We start from the raw sequence: 21,863 nt of genomic DNA on the forward strand, positions 1-21,863 counted from the left end.
GTGTGTGTATGTATGTATATATATATATATATATATATATATATATATATATATATATATATATATATATATATATATATATATATATATATATATATATATATATATATATATATATATGGAGAGAGAGAGAATGTGTCATATAAACTGTAAATTTGCTATCAGGGCTGTATTCCCAAAATGGGTGATTCATTATATCAGTAGAACTGGAAGCCTGCATAAAGAGTTCAATGTTTTGTTTAAAGAAAAAAAAAAATCAGCTTAGCTTTTACTGAATGCAGGACCAGCCTTCACGCATCTTAAAATCTGGAATATATGTGTGCTTGAACTGCCATCATGAACAGTCACGTCTTCGCGTAACCTACACAAGATAATTATGACCTTGTTATAACATGAATAAAGTTCATCTTGATTTGTTGTTGTTTGCAGTCATTTCATGGAGAGCCTGACTGATTTCTCAGCGTATCACACAATGTTTCTGTACCCAACATAATCAGAAAAAATATGTTTGGGGTCATTTAGAAATGGTGTCACCTCACAGCTTGTCCAGCAGAGTGCTCTCTGACTCATTTACAATGCTTTTGGCAACCACTGCAGCACCTGTTTGCATTTGTTCCTCATCACGGGGGATTTTAAATTGGGTATTTATGATTTTTTTTTTTTTGAGTTGGCATTGACTTGACATTAAAAGACATTCAATTAACATTTTGCAGACATTTTTTTAAAAAAATACTTCTTAAAGACAAATGGTAAATGGTTCCTTTATTTTATAATAAAAGTTTAGGTTCATCTCTGGAGAGAGAGAGAGAAATATGTACTATAGTCACAGCAGTGATTCATGTCTCAGTCCTTTAAATGTTGCTATGAAGACATTTTCAGGGTAGAAATAGAGAAATGTGTGATCTGGTTTGTTTTAGGGCCTTAAAGCGGGTTTTATTATACCTAAATTACATACACTGGTGTTTATTTTTACTGTGAGTCCTATTACTGCTAAAATTTATTCACTGTTACGATTCCTTCCACTGTGGTTGGATATTGACTAAAATGTGTCTTACTTTTCTTTTGGAGCTGTCTACTCGGCTCTTTTGTGGATGCCAGAACATCAAGTAACCCTGCCATAGAGTATCACAACCTAGTTTAGGGTGTGGGCACATGCACAGTTCAGTGAATTAACTTTAAGCACATTATCACCATATTACAGCAGCTTTGCCAGGTATTGAGAAGCAGATGCCTGTGTGATATATTTATCAAAATTCCCAGTGTGAATCAAGACAAATGTTCATAATTTTCCTTTACATTTGATCCCTATAGTTGTTTCCTATACTTCCTATATAGACACTTTTGGGGGAAATGTATATCTTAAACGGGAGAGAAACCATATATTTTGCACCATTTTTTTTTTGTTGGTTTGTTTGTTTTAAAGTTACACAAGTTAAAAAAAATAATCATGTAATATGCTCTAATAACTGTAGGGTTAAAATTTTGAATTTCTAATTTATTTCAATGAGTTCCCAGTAAAAGGTGAGGCCTTTACTGGTCCTGTGGACGTTTGATACGTAACATTATGGGAGATTTTTGCGGTGCAGACAGCAGTGATTGCGTAAAGGTCAGTTTCGTCTGATCTCACTAAACCTTTGATATTTGCATCATGATTTTTCGGAAACATCGCTGCAACTAATTATAGTCGACCCGGTAAATTATTAGAAACAACGCACACAACACCCCCAAATCGGCAGCGTCACGCCACACTGTTATCATTACCATGGCTGACATCTAGCCTCTAGGCTAAACTAGCCCCCCCTCCTCCGGCTGAAAGTCAGCAGCATCATTGCCACTCCTCCCAATAGGAAGGGCGCATCCCGGTAGCTAGCTGGCTAGCTGTACTCAGAATAACGATGGCAGTTAACCTCAGCAAAAATGGCCCTGCATTAACAGCTGCATATAAAGAAGTGGTAGATGAAAAATCCAATACCAACTGGTAAGGAGAAACATTTTCATAGCAGTATTAGCTGTTTGTACGAGGGAGGTTGTTAGCTACATTGTTGGCTAGCTTTGAGCGAGTCGACAAGTAACTTAACCTATCGTAAAATAAACTTAGCCAGTTACCTAGAAATAATGGTAGTTTGGGAACCACATTAGAGTTTGTAGTTTTTATATAACCGATAACGTTTATTAAGAGTCATCTTTGTATAATGTAGGAGTTTAGTTTCTGACATTTATTGGTGATCTGTTGATTAATAACCTTAAAGATGTGCTAACGAGATAGCTAGTTACAGTGTTGTCAGTTGACGGCTATACTGAGCCAACTAAGATGCTCTGACTGTATTTTTAGCTCAAATTAAATGAAATCATGAAAGGGCGTGAGGTAAGTCGCTAGCGTCCTTGCCCACTTCCTGGTAACATATCAGAAGTAATTTATAACCAGTAAGTGATACTAGAACTTCCTCTTTGTTTTACCCAACGTTACAGAAAGTGTTTGTGGTTTGAAATTTAAACCTGTTGAAGTTCAGCCGCCGTGTTTAATGATGACCCGAATTAGATAATCCCCGAGAGGACGTGTTCAGAGAGAGGACTACTGGCTCTGTGTGGACTCTGAAAATGTCTCTCATCAAACCAATGTTTGCCTTTCTTCCCTCATTTTAAGCAGTCGACAGCCACCGCCTACCAGCTCAGCAATTTGCTTTTTTTTTTTTTTTTTAAATGGTGCTGCTAACAGGATTAAGTAAATGTAGAATAAAGAAGTGATCTTTCGGAGTGAGCAAGTTCCTCTGATATGAACTGCTACGTGCTGTGTCCTGATAACAAGCAAATGCCCTTTAAAAGCCACAGCACACTGGATTTTTACTTTGTAAGCGTTATTGTTGGGCTTAAATGAGCAGCCTGTGTTGAGCTATAATTAGCATTATAACATGTGGCTGCTTTTTATGAATTCTGTGGAGGAACAGATCAGTTCATCTGTGTAGTAAATCATAAATGCATCCTGGGTTGTCTCTGGAAGGAGATCTCCAAGCCAAGTGAAATAAGAATGTCACAACACGTCCCTGAATTACACCATACACCTACCTACAACTTACTAAAAACTGACGCAGTTATGAGTTCATATCAGCCAAATCTCTGTTAACTTCATGTGGAACTCCCCTGCTATTCATCACCTAAATAAATATTTTGTTGCATACAAATAACCCACAAAAACTCGTTTAGACTGACCCCGACACGAAAAACCAGACTCTATGAAAGGCTTCTTCAAATGCCTCCATTATTAATGTATTTACACACAGAAAATGGAGCTATGTATTAACTAAAGCTTGTTTGTTTAGGTCTGCTAGTCTTTATTTTTACTAGGATTTTCACAGCAAAGAAATTTCAGTGGAACTTTTCTTCTTGGGCCTGCGGCCTGTAAAGATTACTCAAAAGGCTGCTAGAAATGAGGGTTAGAAACTGCAGCAGTGTTTACACTACACCTGTTTCCCCTGTATCGTGTGTAAATGGGGCTTAAGTGATACTTTGAATAGGTTTGCAAAACAACTCTTGTTTACTGTGAAATGATGCGTATCCACTTTTCTGTCTGTGGGATCTGTTTTCAGCCAGTGGTGTAATTAGGTGTAATCTGGTGCTTTATACAGGGCCTTGTTCACCTATGAGGGAAACAGCGATGACATCCGACTGGCAGAAAAAGGGGGTGAGTAACCATGTGGATATTTTAATCAAGTTTTTATGATCTCGACACGATATTAGCAAATGTGTGCAGGAATGCCACCGTCAGCATAGCGGTACTGGAATATCAGCACAAAAGGACTGCTTGCCTCTGCTTTCTCACCCCATGATTTGCAATGGGGAAAAAATGCCAACAGTTACACAATGAACCACAATAACCATTTGACTTTTCCACGATGTTTATGCATCAGATGGAGGACTGGAAGAGCTGGTTGAAGAACTCAACAGTGGAAAAGTGATGTATGCTTTCTGCCGGGTCCAGGATCCAAATTCCGGCCTGCCCAAATATGTCCTCATCAACTGGGTCAGAGCGACACTCAGCTATTAAACATGTGTTTGCCGTCTCTGTTATGGTCACTAACCCTCTAAATGTTGTTGCATTTCAGACTGGAGAGGGAGTTAAGGATGCCAGGAAGGGAATATGTGCAAATCATGTCAGTGCCATGTCCAATTTTCTGAAGGTAGTGTGAAACCTTTGAGTCTAGTTCAAATACACATTGGAATTTGTACTGCTGTCTGCTTGTGTTTGCAGAGGAGGCCTAACTGCATGCACCTTAATGCTGACTTTACCGCATGACATTCAGTAAATGGATACACATTCCTGCTCCTAGAATTGTCATTAATGTAATAGCTTTGCTGGAATGATGTCAGTGTTATTAATGCCACACTTGCAAGGAGTTCATTGCTGTGGCTGGTTTGTGTGTCGGAACCAAGATGAAACTAGAAGGGTGTCCTCCTTTGTGTTTTAAAAGGAACTGTTCTTCTTTGCTGTTTCAGGGGGCCCATGTCACAATAAATGCTAGAGCAGAGGAGGATGTGGAGCCCGAGTCGATTATGCAAAAGGTGGCTAAAGCCTCAGGAGCCAACTACAGCTTCCACAAAGAAGCTTCCAGCCGCTTCCAGGACAGCGGTCCGCAGGGTCCCGTGGTATGCACTTCCACTTGCCTGTCAACAATAGAACAAGATAAGCAGTGAACTAGATCTTAACTAGACTCCTTTATCTCAGATCATGCACACATCTTAAATGTTTTTTTTTTTTTTTTTGTTGTTTAATGGTCATCTGCAATCTGATTTATAAGAGTTAATTGGATCCATATTAAAAATAGTCATTATTCCTTTTACAAATCACAGTCTACCTCTGCACACATGTTTCAGCATCATTTCCCTGCCCAAACATCTGCATTCAGTCATAAACAGTCACAGAAATGAAGCTGCTGATCCAGACATCCAAATATTGGCACTTGTACTGCTGTATGAGCATTTTCACGGTGAACTCAATCTGCATTATATTGAAAATGTGCCATGCAGTGATTGTGTGAGATCTCTCACTGTTTTTGCACAGTGCGTGTGTGCCAAGTGAGAATGCAGAAGGAAGAGTGTATTCAAGCCACCCTGGTGTGGAAATGCAGTCATGTTCACACAGAAAATAAACAAAGGCAACATTGTTCTTGGTCACTTGTGCACATATTATAAAATGAGTCATCCTCTGTTCTGATTTTCTTCAGCGCTCTTTGATGTATCAGATTTTTTTTTTTTTTTTTTTGGTTTATCAGTTAGCCTTGTTAATGTGATGTGAAAGTAGCTTCATATTGAGGAAAGGCGAGCCAGGCCTTCATGCATCCTGTCACATCCTGTCACATCCTGGCCTCATTCTGCATTTCAGCTGCTGTGTGCTGCTGACCGCCGGTGTCAGCAGCGTACAGTCTCGCCCTTTCCACTGCGCTCTGTGTTGGGAATGATGAGAAAGTGATGACACAGCACTGATTAAAAGCTGAGCAGATTTTTAGATTTTGTGTCATATATGATGTGTTTATGAAGTTTGTCCACAAGTAACCTGTGAAATAAAATACTTTTTTTGTATTTTAATTTAGTCTGGCAATTCTGCCAACACTGGACGGCATATCGATGTTTGTTTCCTTGTCATACAGGGCTCAGTCTACCAGAAAACCAACGCCATGTCAGAAATCAGAAAGACCAACAAAGACAACTTCTGGGCCCAGGCAGAGGTACACTCATTAAACAATATGTACTTGTCTCTTATCTCTGTGAAAATGCAAGAAATGCCTCAAATATTTTAACATATTACACATCCTGCCTTTTCTGTTAAGCTCCTTAGTGCCATGTATTTTTCACTCTATAAAAAATACATGGCACATAGCCTTTTCCATCACAAATGTAACTGTGATGAGTAACCGCTTAGTTACAACTTTTTGGTGGTGCTAATTTCCCAGCAGTTTTCTTTTGTTAATCATTGTAAAATCAAGCTTTTCAACGACTGTGACGTTTGACCTTGTTGCTGTGATTGGCTTTTAGAAAGAAGAGGAGAAGCGTCGACTGGAGGAGCGGCGCAAGGCAGAGGAGGAGCGCAAGCACCTGGAAAGGGAGAGGAAAGACAGAGAGGCCAAGGAGGCAGCGATGAGGGAAAAAAGGGACAAGGAGAGGTCCTCTCAAATTGACCAACAAAAGTAGGCTTGTCTAATAATGAGGCCAGTTTGCAATTGTTTCTTTTTATCTTTTCTTTTTTAAACAAAGGTTCAAATTACATTTTCTCTGTTTTCTCATTATTAATTAGGAAGTACCAGCAGCAGCAGGAAGCTGAGAGTAGAGAGCAGGAAAAACCCCGTTGGGTGAGTGCCTCACTGGGCCACTGACACGACTACATTTAATTAACCGTGTTCATTTTTGAGTACTTTTTGGTGGTGCTTACACCTTCTAAACGCAAGTCAGGAAGGTAGCAAAGTCAGCAGTGCCAATATTGATATTAACATTATCAGGAGGAGCAGGAGGAGAACCAGGCAGCCCAGACGAGAGCAGTCAAGAGAGGTGAATCTGTGGAGAAGGCCAATGTGAGTTCCCCTTCACCCAAGTGCTCTTCTTCTGGCTAATTTACTCTTTTCTTTTGCCTAAATCAAAATCTCTAATCCAGTGTAAGCCCTTTGATGCTCAGGGGAACGCACCTCTCTTCCAGCTTCTGTCTCGTATGACGTCAATCTTCAGATTGATTTGTTATTTTTGTGTCGTTTGACAAACGCTTTCCACCACATTACCGACGACCTCGGTCTAATGCTTTTTGTACATATTATTGGTTTTCTTCCTCTCAGGAGGCTGCTTCTCTCATCTCTCAGCGTGCTGTGAACCCCAGAGAAATGTTCAAGCAGAGAGAGAGAGGAATAACTCCCAGTGACTCAGATGTACCTCCTGCTGCTCCTGCAAGCCCTCAGCCAGGTATTTTCGCACTGTAAACAACGACTTGGTCATGTAAATCATTGAATGTCAGCATCTTTTTCAGGTAGTGGTAGGTATAAATTCTGTAAGTGATTATTTCCCCATCACTGTCCTTTTCCATAGTTGAAATGTTCCATCAGACTGTCTAGTTGTCTCGTAGTTCATACTTAACTCTGTCGCCATAACGCTGTCTCTTCCTCTGCTCAACCTGTCTGGTCTTTGTTTTCTGTCTCTTCAATTTTTGTTTTGTTTTTTGGGGGGTTCTGGGGGCTCAATGTGCATCTCTGCTCAGGGCGTCTTCAAAGCCCCTTTCTGTCTAAGCAAGTGTATGAATCTGAGCGAGCCAGCTCACCTCAGCGCCAAGCTTCTCCTGTACCTGCAGGCTCTGCCTCTCCTGTCCATGCCACAGGTGTGAGCTTTAAACACACACACGCGCACACACACACACAAACAACAAGTTGGGTGTCAGACTGACACTTAACAACAGCGAATCGCTTCGTGTCTCGTTGTTCTGGTGTCTCATCTTTCACATTTCTTGTAATCTGCCATTTCATCATGAGTCATGCTTCCATTCTGTTTTCTTAAGACTTGTTTTGATACTCCTTAAGTTAAGCAGACCAAGAACGCCCTTATGTCTGAGCCTGGTGGTGGAATTTAAGCTTGTGTGCTCTTGTGAATGTCTTCCACATGCATGTCTGTGCTGGTGTTTTGGGTGATAAGAGCCTGATGGTGGTGATGATGATGATGATGATGATGATGATGATGGGCCGTCCCGGTGTGAGTATGATGAGCAGGACGCAGCCCCTCAGGAGCAGCAAGGTGGGGTTCATTTCACGGGCAGTGTTATCCTTTATATCATTTTCCCAACCCTTCCATCTGCTTCAGTATAAACACATTGTCGTGATTTGCTGTGATAAAATAACTAAACTTGCATCTTGATAAAAGGCTGTTCCTGAAACCTGCTGGTAAGGCTGACAGCCCAGGCCCCCCACACACTCATTCTTACAGTTCTCTCTCTATTCCAGAAGAAGCACCGACTGCTAACTCGTGCGTCACAGAGCCAGTTTATGAAGACCCTCCTCAAGTGAGTGTTTACTTACCTTTGGCTGGACAGTGATAGACATAAGCAGCCACTATTAAAACCAATTTCTCTGTTCTCTCCTAGGCAGAGGAGACTAACACCTATGAAGTGACTGCTGAGGAGACATCAGACAGAGGCATCTGTGCGAGAGCTTTATACGACTACCAAGCTGGTCAGTCTCGGGTTAAAGTTCTTAGATATTTGACCAAATTCCAACACATGGCCATTTATCTATGGGACACATTCTTGATAGAAGGAATATGGGTGTATATTAATTTTTTTTGTGGAAAACCTAATTATCCCTACTACACATGACAGTCATCAGCAGCTCTCACACAGTAGCTACTAAGTAATGCAGAGTTCAGAATTGCTTTATCTCGCTGTGCTTGTTGTTTCCAGTTAGCTTCAGTATCTCAGTTAAGTTGAAAATGACGCTGAAAAGTCACCCTAAAAGTAGCAGTATGTTTTGTAAAAAAAATAAACGGGTAAAAGACAGTAAAGAGTGACAGAAAAGGGGGACGTGAACAAAGATTAGGGAGAATGAAAATAGAAGTTGCAGCATCCACGCTGCCCTGGCTCAACATCCCAGATATCCAACCTATTCAGCCCTTCAGCTATTCATCTTTTATCTAAGTCAAGCGCACCTCACTGGCTCTGACTCATTTTAATTCAGCCTTTATGTTAAAATGTGTGTATTTCATACTGATGCCTATCAGGGTCACAATGACTCTTTTGGTGCTTCTAGGTAGAGGTGTGTTTTTTCTTTTTACCCACACACCCTAGAATTCACTGTATGATTAATAAACCCATTTTAGGAAAAGTCCTGAAATCTGAGATCATGGGGTTTTATTTTAGTGCCAGAGCACTTTCAGTGACACCTTTGATGGTTTTAGTGTTTAGGAAGTTTGACTGAAGTATGTGTTGAGAAATTTCTTAAAATAAACCCAAACTTCTTTTCTTTTAGCTGATGACACAGAGATCTCTTTCGACCCCGACGACATCATTACCGGGATTGAGATGATAGACGAGGGCTGGTGGCGAGGCTACGGCCCAGATGGCCATTTTGGAATGTTCCCGGCCAATTACGTGGAGGTCATGTAAGCCCGGCGCGCCGCTTTCCCCACCGATCATCGATCGGAGCGGCAGGCCCGTAGGACCTCTGCAGTAAACACGACACACAGCAACGTCAGTCCTCACACACTAGATATCAGGCCGAAGTGAAGCAAATGAGCCTCCACTTCCTGGATAAAAATAACATGAATGGTCATCGCGGGCCTGAAGCTTTTGATTTCAAGAAAGTATTTCCATTAAATCGTTGATGTTATAAGCAAGTGATGGCATAGTGTAGGGATTTGTGAAGACCTACAGGCCAACCAAACACCTCCCTTTGTCATTCCAAAATTAAGTCCTGTAAATGTGATGCAGTGTCAGCCTCTTTAATTTTGTTGTGAGCATTTCTATTTCACGTTTCTTCCAAAGTGGCTTCAGTTTGATTTCAGGTATAATTTCGTCGTTACTTTGTAGCAATTGCTCCTCTCCATTTCAGGAAAGAAAAAAAATCAAAGGTGGTGGTACCAGCTACAGAATAAACTTTTGCCTTGATTTTTGCCTTTCTGTACCGGCAGACTGAATAATTTTTTATTATTATTATTGTTATGTGACTGAATTTGCATCCTGTGTGAATTTGAAACCTTTACTGATACGACTGTGGTTAATTACATATTTAAAAAAAACAAAACTTGTTTGCTGTGCTCTGAGTGGTAGGCTCTGTAGTAGGAAATGCATAAAGTGGTTCCTTTTTAACTGTGAGCAAACGTTTTTGCTTTCATTTCATTTCAATTCCTTCCTCATATGGGCCGCATCATTTCACCATTTGAACATATTGAACTTTTCAGGGAGAAGTTGAAAAGAAGAAGGCGTAATCAGCATTATTTCTGTTCTGTTATATTTGGATCTCGCTGGACTGAGGTTGACTGAGTGTATAATAGATGTCTGACGATAAGTGACGATATTATGGTGCCATTATGACGGGGCGTTAATGCAGTGATAACATTTTATTGACACGTTTAAGCAGCTTGTCGGCACATTTTATGCAAGACCACTATTTTTTATCATGGAACAAAATGTTTTGCTCTTTTGAACTTTGAGGTCAGTTAACAAAAGGAAAGAAATGAGTTGATCGCAAATAGCAAAGGGCATTGTTTATCCATTCCAATGTTTCATGTTTGAGGTTTCTTTTTCCAGAGTCTATTGTAATGCACAAACGTCCTTCATAATAAAAATAAATAGGCAATCTGTGTTGTCATGTTGTTATTTTTATTTTTTTTAAACAGGCGTACATTAGAAACACATTGAAATAACATAGAAAACCTTCAGGGATTTTCAGAGGTGTAACAGGAACTCAGATGTATACACAAGCTTTAACGTCAGTTTCCTGGAATGAGACAACAGCTGGGGAATTCACCTCTAATGCATAGGTTTCATTTTCACACGAAAATCAGATTTTGCTTCTCCCACATCCTTCAGTTAAATCTTGTGTTCAAGTGAAGAAATTACCTGCTTTATAATATTGCAAACTTGATTTCCAGAGAAGAGCAGTTCTGTTGTTGTTTTAGCAGTGTCACATTGTCACAAGGCCTCTTCGTTGCATGTGTCACATAAGTGCCTTATATCTTCTCGCCTTTTATGAGCCTTTATCATTCGTATCTTGAGTTTAAATGCAGTTAAAGAACTTCCCACAATGAGATGGCACTTTAATAACGGTCTGAAGAGCGCGCTTCTTCCTCCTGCTTCGCTTTAAATACATGAATATTTTGTCTGAGCTTGTTTAAATTCAAAATTTTAACTGAAACTCTTTTTTTCTAATGTAAATTAATATTGGCTTGTCAAGAAATTAATCAGCCAGTTTAGTTTCAGGACAAGTTCCACATACGCCTACACAATCTAGAAACTAAATTTTAAACCTCTGCTTTAAATTATTGCGAGTTCACTTCTGAAGATCCGTGCCGATCCCTAAAACAACCGGGGAGAGGTGCAGATCTTTTTTAAATCCCTAATCTACAAAAACAAAAAAGCAAACGCAGGATTTTTTTGCAGCCTCCTTAATAACCATTTGTCACCGTGACTGGAATCGTTATGTGCCAGTTACACACTCTGCAGATTGTTCCCAGGATAGTGAGTCACTTCAGACAGGAAATCAGTGTTTTGAAATCACAATATTCTCTCCATCTCATTTACATTGAGCTGCCCTCCTCTCAACCTCACAGTGTTTATGTCAGTGAAAGTCACAAATGAAAAGCTGGGGATTTTCTCATTCTTACGAATGATGTTTTTGCTCATCTGCACATCAGGTCTGTGCGTTTGTTTTCAGCGGCAGGAGATACAAAAGCTCACAAGATTTCTGCAAAATTCATTGTCACAGTTACTTGGAATTAAGATACATTTCCTATAAATCCTCAAGGGGAGGGCGCAAACATTTTCTCACACCTGATATTTCTAAGTTCATTTTTTCTCAGCTTGTCTTAACGGCTACGATCACGTCTTCCACTGTTTTTTGAGCAGCTTTGCTCGTGTTCTCAAAAAACCAAAACAAGAACATGACTATCAGTCGTGAAAAAAAAAGCCCTTTGAAATTTGGGCAGTTTGTAGATATTTGGTTATTTTGACATTTGAAGTGTTAATCATTTTGAAATGTCACACTCTATCCGCAACAGATGGAGGAATAGGGCATCCCCCTTTCAAACAGATCAAAAACATGCGGAGGAAATGTGGATCACGTCAAGTGCAGCATCTCTTGACTCGGGTGCTTTATCACGAGATCTATATAGGTTTGCTGTGTGTGACATAGCAAAAGGAAAATTAAGGGGAAAATACACTTTTAAAATGAGATTCAGGTGAAAAAAATTAAGAGCAACAAAATATATATATTACTCAAATAAGAAAAACAACTTGTGTTGAAAAGTCACTCCAGTGCATCCCGAGTTGCAGGAAATCTCAAGACTCTGACTCATAACTGGTAATAAGGAGACAGATGACCGTTTTTCTTTCACGCACTTTTTTTTCCTTTTTTTTGGGGGGGGGGGCACTCATCTCTAGTGGAAAATTCTGTTTCTGCCATATCCTGGCATTTTATTTTTAAACGTGATATCTTTCTGCAATGGTCAGTAGAAACCGTTTTAAAGAAGTAGAACATTCACACTTCCTTAAAATACAACCTACGGGCTTAAATCCCTGCAGCTGCCAGGAAATTTCAAAGCTTTCATTTACCTACATGTTACTACTTAGAGTATGTCTTTAATTTCTATAAGTTGCTATGAGTCAAAGGCGCATACATGAGTGAATCCAGTCTAAAACACCTTCACCCAAATGGTGCAATTTTAAAATGCCATTTCAGGTTTGCATACATCCCACTCTAGTAACAGTGGAAAGTTTAACCTTTTAGACATGATGCACTGAAAAACGAACATTCTGAATATACTCGAATGATGTCAATAAAACAGACACTCCTACTTGCATAATAACACTCCTGTAGCCTGCATGGATTTTGGATGACTCCTATCTTTGCTGTGTTTTATGTTACCTATACTTTGTTTGGCCCTATGTTTCCTCCGTCACACATGTGAATAAGTGTGCTGTCACTTGATGCGTGACAGGGATTTTTTAACGCTGGACAGCCTTACGGGTGTAATGATGATTCACCTTACATCTGCTGTAAGGCTGGCAAATTTGAAAACCTGTATTCAGTACATGCAACAAGCAGATAAAGCTGACCTTTTAAAATAATAAGAAACTTGACTGCACAGTTAGCCTAGCCTCACCGTTATATATAGGGCAAGCATTGATTACACACAAAGATACACAGTCTGTGGTTCAGCAGCTTGATTGAAGTAAATGTGCCAGGTGTGACCTTTTTTAAGGGACAGTACGCAACGAGCAAAAGATGCAATAGCTTACATATAAAAGTCTTTATAGATATATGTATATATATGCATAAAGATCCTATTAGCTTTATTATAGAAACCTTCAAATCTTACGAGTCAGAACGCACATCATGTGGTCAGAGTATAAGACCTCTATGTGAAAAATAGTCCCCATATCTTCCCTTGCTCATGAAGTAAACAAGCATTCCTCTGTGATTCAGTTTACATTGTTGGCCACGTACAGCCCACTTTAATCTTAAGCAGGCCAGACCATTGAAACTGGCTTTTCTAACAGTCTAATTTAGCTACACACTGAATGAAATAAGAAGTGCAATGAAATGCTGCTGCAGGGAATGCAGGAAACCTTTTAGCATGACTCTTTGGGCTTAAATAGTAAGAAATAAAAGTGTAAAATTACGGGAAAGGTTCTGGTAGCACATTGTCCAGAATGATCAGTAATTATAAAAGAAAGTTTGTAAGGTTTTTTATTCACAGAAAATGTATTTTTGTATCTTTGTTCTAAAAAAATAGATATTTCTATGGTATGGAAGGAAAAAACAGGAACTTGTTAGTCATTTAAATGTTTATCTAGTTATTTTAGTGCACTATGAGTGGTCATGGGGGAGGCCCTTATCAGCGGGAACTTACAGCTACTTCAAAATCTATGCCCTCCCTCACATTTTCCATTGGGCCAGATTGGAGTGTTCGGCAGGCCGAATCTGGTCCCGGGGCCCTATGTTTGACACCGTCTGCTTTAAAGAAATATTTTTTACCTACTTAAGCACTGATGTTAATAAGTGATAGCTTCCTATGTTTACCTGAGAATAGTCATTAGTGTACATGTTCAGGAAATGTTACGCCCCCATTTAAACTATATTTGAACTTACATGTGACTGGAGGTATTTGTGAGTCGGTATGTTTGTTTAAAATGAAAGCTGTATAAGAAATCTTCAATAGAATCACTTGTAGTAATCTCTACAAAATCAGAAATATGTGTTTCATGTGCTGATGACACCACAAGTATAGACAATAGCATGTCCTCAGGAAAAAAACAGATGAGAAACAGCACACTGTGAGCTACAGCTGTCAGACTGTAAGATACCCAAATGCAGATTTTAATAAAGTTTTAAGCTGACTATTCAAACACAGCTGATGGAAGAAGAAAAAAAGGACTCAGTTTCCCAGACTCATTTGCGGTGTTACATCAGTCAACCAATGAAACTGTCCTGTGGAGACACCTTCCTATTTTGTGGTGTCAAGTTGACGTGAGTGCTGCATGAATTACTGTCACAGTTAAGCCGGAGACTAGAAGGCAACATCTGGAAATGGGTAAGAACGATCTTGATTTTGTACTCAAAAGTAGATGCTGTTTACATGTGTTGCTTTATGAACGTATAGAAACGAGTTAAACACATCATTTTAGGGATGATTTTAGTTCTTCTGAAGTTTTTTATAAAGACACTTTGAAGATTTTTGCAAAAGTAAATTCATGTTCATGACATTCATCTGTGACAGAAGCGACTGTTAGACCCAAAACGTCACAAAGTGTCACAGGAGTTCTCGCTGGCTTTTAAAGTGCCGCAGTTAATCTGTCACAATAATGTGACTCCGATCGATATCTGCTTCAAACAACAAGCGCGTGTTTTATGTGAAGCTAAGTAACCTCTGAGAGGCAAAGGAACGTTTTTTTAAAAACAATATGTCAAAAATATTTCTCCAACACTCAAAATGGAGAAGTTCAGGGCTACTGAAAGCAGAATTAAAGGTTCAAGCCGCAGCACAGGAAATAAATGATCTCAAAAGAGAAGCATATTGGTTTTGCACACAAATGATATCACTGTGGGTGGAGGGCTTCATGGTATTGAGCTGACAGTTTGTGAAGAATGACATGTCATTCTCAGAATTGGATTTCGTTCCCAGCCTTGGTATTTTCTTCTTGTTTGTTTGGCTTTTTTAACATTCATATTATTTCCAGCTACATTCATAAATTCCTATATTTTGCAGTCCTGAACGTGGAAGCACTAAAGTAAAAGTTAAACTGTTGCCAGGCGAAATATCACAAACCACTAACGTTCACGTTAATGCAGGGCAGGCAAATGAATGAAAGTGCCTCAGTGGATTCTCATCTTGCTTGAGATTATCTTGCCAAAATACTGTAGTTCTTGTGTCACAATATCATACAGTGCAGCGTACAAGTGGTTGTGTTCATGAGCAGGAAGTGGTTTTGCAACCTGTGGTTTTATATCACACCCAGTTGACAATATGTTCTACAGATTACTGTTTTTCTTTTTTTCCCCCTGAACTTATCAAACATTATAACTGTTGACCAAATTACAAGAACAGTGATGAAAATCACCTTTAATATTATTTATGAGGGATGCTTTTAAATTTTGATCAGATTGCGCACTTCTACCCAAGATATGTCTTGAATTAAAAAAAAAAAATCCAAGGTGGCTCGGGTAAATTCACATACCCAAATGACTCGATTTTTGTTGAGTTTACCGTCTCTGTCTCTTTGAAGCTCAAGAGGACCAGAATGAAACGTCACAACAAACGGCAGCCAGTGACGAAGAGAAGGGGACCGCAAAGCAGGTACTAAACTCTGTCACTGCTGATAAAATGACAAAAAAAAAAATGACAGTTGGTCTTCTGGCAGCCGTCTGGGCAATTTCCATCAGTTACAGTTAATCAGTGACTACAGACATGACTACTCAGAATGAGTTATGTGTTGTGTTTTCATTTCCCCTTTTCAGTGGATTTGAGTGGCGATTTTTTGAAGTGCTGATTATGTGCGTACAGTCGTTTCATCTCTATGGTCGATTATGAAATGAGTAAGGAGGAATAAGTGATTCTGCTTTGTTTTCTGAGAGGCCTCGAAAAGGCGCACACACACACGCACACACCTCACACGCCACAATATTTCGTTGCACATAAAGAAACTGCGGGAGCACTGCCACTCACAGCCGCTGTTCTGGTAAGTGAAATGAGAGGAACAATATGAGAAACACAAATTAGCTCATGAAATTTCCAAAGCTGATGTTAGTTGAAAGCATGGTGGTTAATGTGGTGACTTCTGGCCTGACGATAGCATCAATCCAGAACGCCGCTGACAATCATTGTGAGAATTGTGTATCAACACATTGACATCAACATCACCCACACAGTTTTCCAAAAAATAAAAAAGACAGAAAAAAGAGAAAGAAAAGAAAATTCATCTGTGAAAATCAACCGAAAGTTTCACGATGATATTTGTTCTCTGGTCTTGAGTGCGATCTTCAGCGCAGGGGCTTCATTATGTGGCTTACAGTGAAGACATTTCCTGTAGGCGATCATTGATGCGTAAACCTGAAAGTTTTGTGAATCAGATCTAAAATACAATGACTGAAAACAGCCGAGCTGAATTCTGTGCAAGATTCCAATCACCACTTTCTCACATTTTTAGATGAATATCATTGCGCGCGCGCATTCTGCCGCATATTCAATCAAAATCCCCTGATTTGTACAAATGTGGCGAGAAAAGCAGGTCGCCCGGGGTGCTCTTTTAGGTGGTGCAGAAAATATTGCCTATGAGAAAACCTGTAGAAAACAGTGGAAAGTCAGAGCTGTTTGCTGCTGGCTGGGAACAGGAGTGTAAAGCCACTGAACTGTGACTCAGTTGGGCTATCTTGGTTAGAGGCCTGCACCTTCACTATTACTCACTCTAGGGGTTTACTTCTCGGAACCAGGAACCACATAGAGGAACTTGATTCAATATGAAACCGCCTCTAGCTGTTTTGTTGTACAATGAGTGCCACAGAAATAGCAGCTTCTATATGTGGTGATTCAAAGTAAAATATTGACAGCGTCCACTGCGGTATCCCTTGACATCCAATCTACCGAAATTGATCAAATGCAGCTGTGATGTGAGATCTCACATTTAAATAGATGCTGTAAATTCCAAACTCTTTGTTTTCACTACGAGAAGTGACTATATCAGCGTTTGTGATGTATGAACCAGTGTTTACACAGCGTGAGCGACACGGTGGCTGTGAACAACGGAAGACTATCACACCCAAGGGTTCGTTTTTAGCTGCCCTTTTTTTTGTTCTTCTTCTTCTTTTTTTTACTTCAACAATAGAAATATCATCTGAGCTAAAATTAAGCAACAGTTTCTCTTCTTGAGTCTCAGCTTTTTGAAATCTTTTGAAGCGACGGTTTTAATTCTGCATGCCTTTTCTGTTTCATTTCTGTTTTCTTGCAAACCACAAATAGTGACATTGTGAATTTCCTCTGCTGGACTTCTGAGTAATGTGAACTTGACGCCAAATTTCTTGGTATCTTAAATTCCTCGTTAGTGTCACTGACACTACTTTTGCAGAAACGTATGCGATTTTTGGAGCTCTTGCAAAACAACATATTTATTCACCTACTGACTTGCAACGACTCTTCTCTTCTTGGCTCAAGCTCATTTTACTGAGTGACATTTGTACCAGTGACTGACAGCTCCAGACCAAAAACCCCACAAGTCTGCTGCGTTCTCTCCAGACAGGATGTATAGCGGTTATCTATTGAAAGTAGCGGTAAAACCCTACTCTCTGATTTTGACGTTTCATTTCAACATTTGTGTCTCATGAGACAACTCTGCATGTCGTTTTTCCCATTTCTCTCACAGTACCTTCAGCTGTAAAACAGTGGACTGTGACACATTTACAAAGCATACTAATGTAGTCCTTTCATGCATCTGTTTCCTCTTACTGTAGGCTTCTCCTGCTGTTATTGAGATTCACGACTCTACAACTGAATGTGAAGATGAAGGAAGGGCCAGTGTGGTGCAGATGGAGGAGAAGGCATTTGTCTCAAGTTTGCACTCTTTTATGAAGGAGAAAGGTACACCCATTGAAAGGATTCCTCACCTGGGCTTTAAACAAAGTGAGTTTACTCTATTATTGCTTTTATATAAACACATTAGTAAAATGAAATTAGAAAAAGAAGTAGATTATTCATGTGTGTGTGTCTCCCCCCCACTCTCAGTTAATCTCTGGAAGATCTACAAAGCTGTTGATAAACTTGGAGGCTATGATTCAGTAAGTACTTTATTTAGCTTATGTAACAGATGCAAAAAAAAGGCTTCACTGCTGGCGGGCTTTTAAGTGGAAATGAGCTGTAGGTTTAGGTGCTAGAGATGCAGACAGCGGTGCTGTCAACACATCGCTCCCCATGCTCTGTTTTCTTTGATGTTGACACTGTGGCATAAGTTGTGAGAGTGAAACTCATAATGAAATGGAACTAGATCGAGGCTCGTGTTGACCACCGTTGCTTTGTCCCAGGTTGTAAATACACCAATATGAGCCACCTACGTTAGCACAGGTTTAAAATTGAAAGTGTAATTTCAATACCGAAAACCAGCAGACATGGCATTTAAAGGGTAAGCAACCACTGCCCTTCCTCAAAAACATTTTTACAAATAGATCTATAAGTAAATATTTTAGGGTCCAAGCACCTGAGGTACAAAAATGAATAAATTAATTCACACAAGCGCAGTCTGCTAGGTGTTAGTCCAGGTCTAGTCTCTGACTTGGACCTTTTAATCACACTGTTGCTGCCTTGGTATGTTACACAGAACTAATACAGGGGTGGACAATTAACTTTTCCAAGGGGCTCCATGATAAACTGGGACTTCCGTGGAGGGCCACACCCTCACCGGAGTCCTATTTTTAGCCTGCCCTTTCAAAGAATTAATATCGAGCAGAACTGACTCCACCTTATTGGTGAATTTCCTTGTTTCTCAGTTTCTAATGTACCCCCTTGGGAAAATGAATTGCCTGTGCACTAACAAGTGGCAGTGCACCCATACCTGCAAGCATGTTGTTAACTGTCAATCCTCTTGCCCAATTCTGATTTTAATTTTGTCTCCAAAAATAAATAAATACAAAATTGAGGATTTGTGGTTTGAATGGACCAGTAGGTGGTTACATCCATCTTTTATATACAGTCTATGGTTTCATGATAGAAACAGCATAAGATTAGGATACCAGATACTGCCATCCTAGTGGGAACTGTTTAAATAGTGTAATGATTTTTAACTGTTGTACACGTTCATTTTTGTCAACAGGTGACAGCACGACGCCTTTGGAAGAAAGTCTACGATGAGCTGGGAGGAAGCCCCGGTAGCACCAGTGCAGCTACTTGCACTCGCAGACATTATGAGAGGTGAGGATGACTCTGTTTCTCAAGAACCTTTTTTGGTTCAAACACTATAAGATCAGCTGAGACTCAATTTAAACTGTGCTGCTTATGTGACAGGCTGGTGCTTCCCTTTGAGAGGCATATAAAAGGAGAGGAAGACAAACCCCTGCCTCCAAGCAAACCACGAAAGCCATACAAGAGAAATTTGGATGGCAAGATGACTAAGGCAGAAGGGAAGAGGAAAAGAACTCATTCAGATAGAGACATTGATTCAGAGGTAACAAATTATAACTCTGACAAAACACCTAAAAGAGAAGTGTTTGTTTATATTGTGTTCTAAAATCCCTCCTCCTCTATGTCTTTCAGTTACTCACCCAGAGAAGTCCAGAATCTTCCTGTCAAAGTGAAGCAGTAATTCATCCTCACTCTGCTCTCTGGGCTGACAGACACCACACTGAGCCAAACAGAGCCACCAATAATGTCTGCCCTTCTGTTTACCTTCTCCCCGCATCCAACTCGTGGATTGCTCAGTTATCGACTGCAGCCGGAGAGGTCATCTCTCCTCTGGAGAAAAAAAAGAGAATGGCTCAGGCTAGCCTCAATTTGCCGCCCAGTTCTCAGAGCGAGGATAAAGAAAGGCCCTCCGTCATCCACTGTTCCCAGTCTCCAGCCAGGGCTTCTTCCAGCAGAAACTGCAACTCCTCTGATGGCTCCCCACTCCCTTTATCCTCCTCCTCTTCCCGCAGCCCCTCCCCTTACTCTGTTTCATCAGAGGAAGGTCCAGCAGGAGGTGAAGATAAAACTGCATCAAGCTCAGAAATGTCCCAAAACGCTTCTGTCAAAAATCCATCGGGCCGCAGTGACGATAGCAAGACTGTTAGTAAGACACACAAAGAACCTAAAGGACAGAATAAGGATGTTTCTCAAATCGTCTCTGACTCGATTAAAAACCAAGTTAAAGACTGGAAGTCCTACAAAGGAGCAAGCAAACATTACCTTTATCCTTTCCAGCTACCCACCACATACTCTGTGAAACCTGGCTTTTCTCCAACATCTACCTCTAGCTTCACCAGAGTTATTCCAAAATCTGGCAATGTTCTACGACCCACTCCAGTTCGGCCAAGTACCAAAGGCCAAACGGGTAGGTTGCTTCAGCAGGACGACTCTCTGACTTGTGCAAAGAGGATGTCTCTGTGGCCCTGTCAGACAGAGAAGAGAGAGAAATCCAGGACAATGCAACAGAAAGTTTCTCCCGCTCAGCAGAGCCTGTCCTATTCCGCCGCCAGCATGCCGTTGCCGTGTGTCCTGTCAGGCTACGAGAAAACAGCCAGAGACTCCAGGCTCCAACCTCCCCTGCCCCCTTCATTTATCCCCAGCAGAATGAGACTACCTCCCTCTCAGCTAATGTATCGCAATGTACCAATGGGTCCACCTCCCTCTGCTCTCATCGGGTCTGCTTTTTACTCCTACCCCTACCCCATTCCGCTGTTAAATCCCCAAACTGCATATGCCATTCCTGCCATCAGTCCCATTTACCCTCAAAAGTTGTGACAAAATCACAATGATAATCACAAAACAAGACAGTGGGTTGTTGCCCAGTTGAGTATTGTTGAGGCCTCCTGACATGTTTTAAACATTAAATATTTTCAAGTTATTCCAGTTGAGTGACTGTATGGATCCTGGGGATTAACACCGAGCAGTGACAGCTGCAAATATTTATAGGAGCCAGTGAATCATGTTGAAGACTTGCTGTCCAAGTGCACCTGAAAGGTGCACTACTTAAAAAAAAATTACAATATGCAATATTTCTTTAGCTGCTACACTAGGATCAAATAATGTAATCTGTCTAATATAAATTTTGGAAAAACAGATTAAGGTCAGTTATTTTCAGTTTTAACTTCTTTAGATTTTATCTAGTAAATTTTAATGATATGTTGCTATGATTATTAAAATGAATTTTATATTCAATTCAGGTCAAAATGAATGTGATATTAAGGTTATCATCAATTGCACAGTTTCAGTATTTTGTTTTTGGAAACAAAAAACTGTCTAATGTTCCCTGATGTACTGTAGTTATGTCTGAAGATTATTATTATTTTGAATGAATGTTGGTCAGTGTTTGATATAAAAAAATATCTATATTGTTCTCATGTTATTCAAGTGTATTTAAACGAAAGACTAAACCAGCCAACAAATAAAGAGAAAACATGAAAACATATTTGTTCTTTTTGTTCAGTTCAATCACAGCACTGTAAGATTGTGAAAGATGAAAGCTTTAGCACTAGGCTCTCTCCTCCGCCTTCTTGATATGATGTTCTTCTGCTTTCCTGCCCGCTGTATCTTCGGCGATGCTGTTAGCTCTTTTTCGTAGCGTCCTGATGACACACAGTTTGTGCTCCAGGGGGTGATGGCAGTCAAACCTTAATTAGAAAAAGTTGCATTTCCTGAGAAAATGCAGTGTGAATGCCTTGTAGTGGAATCTGCTGAAAACAGCTGAAAAAGCAGAAGTTTCAGCTGAAAAGAAGTAAAAAAGCAAAAATTGCCACAGGTCAGATTTGAACCTGTGCCAACTGCTCTCAAAGCAGCTGCTCATCTCACTGAGCAGAAGAGGCTGAGATTTGTGTTTATAAGAGGTGAAAAGCTGAAAATTCTGCTGAAAAGAGGTGAACTTTTTGAACTTTCTGCTGAAAATAGATGAAGAAACTGAAAATTCTGCTGAAAAGTTGTGCTCAAAACAGGTGAAAAAACTTTTTGCTGAA

At 40.0% G+C, this 21,863-nt stretch overlaps 2 protein-coding genes across 3 annotated transcripts; both read left to right on the plus strand.

Moving 5' to 3' along the window:
- The first annotated feature begins 1,856 nt into the window (after window positions 1-1,856).
- On the plus strand, window positions 1,857-10,305 carry dbnlb (drebrin-like b). Of its 2 annotated transcripts, XM_085368067.1 has the most exons (15): window positions 1,857-1,978; window positions 3,624-3,679; window positions 3,906-4,018; window positions 4,101-4,175; window positions 4,492-4,641; window positions 5,643-5,720; window positions 6,028-6,179; window positions 6,287-6,341; window positions 6,489-6,560; window positions 6,816-6,939; window positions 7,232-7,348; window positions 7,660-7,758; window positions 7,965-8,023; window positions 8,105-8,192; window positions 8,985-10,305. In XM_085368067.1, exons 1-15 carry the CDS (start codon window positions 1,896-1,898, stop codon window positions 9,119-9,121), a joined length of 1,458 nt encoding a protein of 485 aa, XP_085224193.1. In that variant the 5' UTR covers window positions 1,857-1,895; the 3' UTR covers window positions 9,122-10,305. The 2 variants fall into 2 exon arrangements, with proteins under 2 accessions (XP_085224193.1, XP_085224194.1); XM_085368068.1 differs by lacking the exon at window positions 7,232-7,348.
- A 3,901-nt stretch (window positions 10,306-14,206) lies between these two features.
- Window positions 14,207-20,655, plus strand: arid5a (AT-rich interactive domain 5A). The gene is made up of 7 exons (XM_085368069.1): window positions 14,207-14,268; window positions 15,461-15,531; window positions 17,679-17,847; window positions 17,950-18,002; window positions 19,031-19,128; window positions 19,222-19,381; window positions 19,471-20,655. Exons 1-7 carry the CDS (start codon window positions 14,265-14,267, stop codon window positions 20,653-20,655), a joined length of 1,740 nt encoding a protein of 579 aa, XP_085224195.1. The 5' UTR covers window positions 14,207-14,264.
- Window positions 20,656-21,863: the final 1,208 nt, after the last annotated feature.

The sequence above is a fragment of the Diplotaxodon limnothrissa genome, linkage group LG12, assembly GCF_057381915.1.
Source record: "Diplotaxodon limnothrissa isolate DT_005_m linkage group LG12, D_limnothrissa_male_GT1.1, whole genome shotgun sequence".
Lineage (NCBI taxonomy): Eukaryota > Metazoa > Chordata > Actinopteri > Cichliformes > Cichlidae > Diplotaxodon > Diplotaxodon limnothrissa.